Source organism: Lupinus angustifolius, chromosome LG11 (assembly GCF_001865875.1).
Source record: "Lupinus angustifolius cultivar Tanjil chromosome LG11, LupAngTanjil_v1.0, whole genome shotgun sequence".
NCBI lineage: Eukaryota > Viridiplantae > Streptophyta > Magnoliopsida > Fabales > Fabaceae > Lupinus > Lupinus angustifolius.
In genome coordinates this window covers 25,727,246-25,732,383 of record NC_032019.1, presented here as the reverse complement: position 1 = coordinate 25,732,383, position 5,138 = coordinate 25,727,246, and the positions used below count along the sequence as shown (strand labels likewise).

General features: G+C 35.8%; 1 protein-coding gene across 1 annotated transcript; it reads left to right on the top strand.

Moving 5' to 3' along the window:
- LOC109359871 (probable 2-isopropylmalate synthase) lies at positions 821-3,549 on the top strand. The gene is made up of 6 exons (XM_019604565.1): positions 821-1,394; positions 1,965-2,178; positions 2,269-2,349; positions 3,095-3,187; positions 3,284-3,370; positions 3,469-3,549. Exons 1-6 carry the CDS (start codon positions 850-852, stop codon positions 3,547-3,549), a joined length of 1,101 nt encoding a protein of 366 aa, XP_019460110.1. The 5' UTR covers positions 821-849.

The following is a 5,138-nucleotide window of genomic DNA, read 5'->3' as shown; positions in this document are numbered from 1 at the left end:
GTGAGCTTATAGGTATTTGAGTTATATGGGTTGAACATCATTGGTACTGATAAATACTTATTCAATTATTATTGATATATAAATATAAGGGACGGGTCGGATGAGCCAGACATAAACCCGAGCACATCCTTTTTTGAGAACTTGTTTATCATTTTTAATCAGGTCTGTCTTTATTTATTTATTTGGAAGGATCACACTCATCCCTAAGTCATCGGATTGAGATGAATCTATGAGTTGGGCTGGGTCTTGCTCACCTCTACCTCTAGGATGAAATGTTTGAAGTGAAAGATATATTATACCAAATCTTGAACAACAACTTTATATTTTATACTATGTGCTAAATTTTATCCAGCATCATAATAACTAAGAAAAAACAAAATAAATAATGAATATTTAATTTTTTAATTGATATGGCATATTTTTATTAGTGTTGGACATGATATGGGAGATAGTTTGCGACAACGGATCATTATTCCCATATCTTGTCACATATATTGTCTTTACAAAAGATAATGAAGCACCAACAAAACGTTGGTCTAGTAATGTAAGGTTCCGCTAGATTACAAAAACACCAAAATGTTAATGGTTTGATTTATGTGAACGACACTTGTTTGGAAGTACCATTAATAATATAAAAAAAGATTAGTTTCTTACTCAAAAAGATAGGAGAATACCATTAATAATATAAAAAAATGATCATCAACCAAAGATGAGGGAGTACCATTAATAATGAAATATTATGTTTTATGCGTAGATCATAGATATTATATAAACTTTTGAGTCTCATCAGTATATGATTGTTGTTTATCCTTCATTGCCCTAAACCTTCATTCTTGCTTTAACTCCTCTATGGCATCCAAAACATCCCTTTCTTGCTCTGAAACCCAAAATAACACTAATAAGCGCCCAATATACATTCCAAACCACATCCCTGACCCTAGCTATGTCCGCATTTTGGACACCACCCTCCGTGACGGAGAGCAATCCCCGGGCGCCGCCATGATGCCCGAGGAGAAACTAGACATTGCCCGCCAACTAGCAAAGTTGGGTGTGGACATAATAGAGGCAGGGTTTCCTTGTGCATCAAATGATGACTTTAATGCTGTTAAGAAGATAGCACAAGAGGTTGGTAATGATGAAGATTGTGATGGGTATGTTCCTGTTATTGCTGGTGTATGTAGGTGCAATGAGAAGGATATTGCAATTGCATGGGAGGCTGTGAAATACGCTAAAAGGCCAAGGCTTTGTACATTTATAGCTACTAGTCCCATTCACATGGAGTATAAGTTGAAAAAGGGTAAAGATGAGGTTCTTGAGATTGCTCGGAATATGGTGAAATTTGCTAGAAGTTTAGGTTGTAATGACGTCCAATTCGGTCCTGAAGATGCAGCCAGGTCGTTTTCCATTGTGTTATATATCTCTTAACTTGTTTTGTACTTTAAATTGTGATTAAAGTTTCAATTATATTATATTTACAGAAATTGTTGGAAAATGTGATCGATGAGACTACAATTATGATACAGTTTTCCCGAAACCATTATATTGTTGTACCTATAGTTGTGATTATGGAATGCAATTAAAAACACTAATATATACACTGAAGTTTTTTTTGTAAAACCAATTTCTATAACAAGGTCATACAATATCCATTATTGTAAAAGAATGGAGTATGTCACATCTTTTATTACTTTACCTCTATTCTTTTATCATAAAAGGAAAGTTATCAAGTTTATTGTGCAATCACAAACATAGGTGCAATATTGATTGCAATCGCAATGAATAGTAGTTTTGTCTAGCATTTTCTAGACTATTTTGTTTCCAATGACTTCAGTTTATGTTTGATTAAGTATTCAAATATAAATATTTACTAGCATAATGATTGTACACTTTTTTATTTGTTGGAAATGTTGATTTAGTCTTAAATCTTATTTTATTTTTGTATTATTCAATCATTAAACAACCAGATCCGACAAAGAGTTCCTTTATCAAATTATTGGAGAGGTTATCAAGGCTGGGGCTACAACAGTGAACATAACTGATACTGTTGGTATAGCTATGCCAGTTGAGTTTGGAAAATTAATTGCTGATATAAAAGCCAATACCGATGGAATTGAAAGTGTTGTTATTGCAACACACTGTCATAATGATCTTGGACTTGCTACTGCTAATACTTTAGAGGTAACAGTATTTCTAACACGTAATGTAGGGAATAAAACTAGTTGTAGTTTTTATCTAGGGCTTGATTCTTTATTTATTTATTTCTTTCAGGGTGCACGTTTTGGGGCAAGACAACTAGAAGTAACAATTAATGGGATTGGTGAAAGGGCTGGGAATGCTTCATTGGAAGAGGTAAATATCAATCTTTTAACAAATAAGTGTATATTTTTTGTGTTGACCCGGTACTCAGCTAATATGGGAGGGAGGGCAAGTAATTATTCCATCCTCTCCCAATAATTGAAGTTAGTCATTGTGTTTTTTGGGGGACAAAATGCATAAAAACTTGTTTATATCCAAATTAATTTTAAACTAAATGATCAAGAAAGTCAATGTAAATAAGAAAAGAGACAACATTGGTTCAGAATTGTCTCCTAACTCATGAGAAGGTAGAAGTGTTTCTAGACCTGTGAGTTAGGGGGAAAGATACAAGTTTCTACATTCCTCTTAAACTTTTGAAGATAATATATTTAAAATATTTTTATAAATATTTAGCTATTACTATTATTATTTATTAAATATTATGTTATTTATTTCTTCTTACTCTTTATTTAAATTAAAGAAGTAATTTCTTTATCATTATAGAGAACTAAAGAAATAATAAAATAATAGGAATGAGTTAAAACAAAAAATAGTTGTGCTGGAGATGCTATGTACTTCCTTATGATAAACTTTATGGGATAGCAATGTGATCATATTTATCCGTTAGTAAAAGTATAATAAAAAACAAACATATCTGTCTCTGCCTTTATAGAAAACACTCGCACACTCACAAGCTGCATTATTTGTCAAGGTTTCTGTTTACTTGATATTAATTATTAATTATGCTAAATTATGTACTTCCTTATGATATACATTTTTTAATTTATTTTTTATCAAGGTTGTGATGGCCTTGAAATGTAGGGGAGATAATATCTTTGGCGGCATATATACTGGAATCAATACAATGCACATATCAAAGACAAGCAATATGGTTTTACATCTAAAACTAATATTCTTGTTATTTTATTCATTGGTTTTACATTTGGGTTAACTTTTTTCGGTTTGAATTTGATAATCTTATCAATAGGTCGAAGAGTACTCTAGTATGCATTTACAACCACACAAGGCTATTGTGGGTATTAATGCCTTTGTTCATGAGAGTGGCATTCATCAGGTTGGTGCTGATAATTACTTGTGTGCTTGTGTACATATAGAATAATATATTTAGACATTGTCACTTGTCATTATATTGTAAATGATTATAAATTTTAGGTTAGAAATCTTCACATGGTAATGGCAATGGGTTTTCCTTCTAATGTGTATACCGAAGCTCTTCATAAATTTCAGTTATAAATCTTCACTAGGAATAGAACAAAATGAATTTGATTTTTCAAGATGATAGCAAATTATAATAACAAAGGAAATCTTTTAGAAGTTCATTCGAACAACCATTGTATTAGTGTTCCATCCCGATCATTCGGGTATTCCACCTGTCCGGATAGTCCTCTCTCTTAACCGACCAATATCCGGACATGACAGTTAGAGGATTTCACATATCCATTGACCGGACTTGATAGGTCGGTTTCGGGACCACTTCCGCCTGACACGCCGCTTGCAATCCTTCCGATCCCCTGCCAACACGATAATGATAGAGTCCAATACGACTACCAGACTTGACACCACCTATAAGTCAACTATGCACAGAGTATGGCCATGCCAAAGCCACCTGACATGGGAAAAGCAGCCCCCGACAGGCCAGAATGAATAGTCATACCAACAGTAATCTCCACAACCATATCATCCACCAAAACCATTATAAATAGGGGTCTCCCAAAACAAAAAATATCATTATTCCCTCATCACTTGTCATTATTACTCTCTACTTACTTCTTGCCTCTCATTTTATTGCTTCTGAGCACTATCTCTCAAGTCTTATTGACTTGATCATCGGAGAACCTTTTCAAGTGACTCCACCAGCGAGTCCAAGTCTACTTCCATCTAGAACTAGAAGATCTCTTACTCGTACCTCCAGTCTGACTAACCAACTTATCCACAAAAGAACATTGGCGCCATCTGTGGCTTACCTACACCATGGTCACCACCAGAAATCAAGCAAATCATACCAATCAGATAGAACTAGCACTCACAAACATGCCTCCCAACCAACACACACCTTCCATTAACCCCATCACAAATACAACCCCCACATCAAGCTATCCGAAGCCACCACACTACCCCAGAACGACCACCACCAACAACCCAGCAAATTCTCCAAATCATGGAAAGGCAAGAAAAGATAATCCAACAGTAGAACGATATGTTGGAGGAACTTCACCAATCCAAACAAGAATCGAGTTACTGACCCTCACGACCGGTCACCCAAGCACATATCGTCGAGTCAATAGGAGAATCCCACCCAATCCCCAAAAATCCCATCCACACAAAAATCACAAGCCATACCCACCTATCCGACCACAACGTATGCGGAGCCAAACACCCATTCATTGATGATATCTTGTCCTAACCCTTACCAAAAAATTTGGTCCGCCTAACCAACATTGACCGGTATGATTGAACTTTGGATCCCTAAGACCACCTCGATGCTTTTGAGGCATCTATGCTCTTCCACGGAGCAACAAACCCCATAATGTGCCGAGCTTTTCCACTCACTCTGAAACACACTACTCTCCACTGGTTCACTCAACTATCGCTAGACAACATCGATCAATGATCCACCTTGGCTAACACATTCAGTGTCTGCTTTACGGCTAGCAAGGAGCAACCAAGATCATCCTACACCTCCTCCGATATTCGACAAGGTCCGCACGAGTCCATCCATGCATATTTGGACAGGTTCAATACTAACGCAATGAAGGGTGCACACCCTAAGTCCCGATGTGGTGGTGAACATACTAGTCATGGACTTGAAGGACGACCTCATT

Excerpts from the sequence above, each read along its gene's own strand:
- LOC109359871 (XM_019604565.1), top strand. The coding sequence starts at position 850 with ATGGCATCCAAAACATCCCTTTCTTGCTCTGAAACCCAAAATAACACT. Across the intron at positions 2,350-3,094 it reads GGAATGCTTCATTGGAAGAG|GTTGTGATGGCCTTGAAATG; the intron begins GTAAATATCAAT and ends TTTTTTATCAAG. Across the intron at positions 3,371-3,468 it reads ATGAGAGTGGCATTCATCAG|GTTAGAAATCTTCACATGGT; the intron begins GTTGGTGCTGAT and ends TATAAATTTTAG.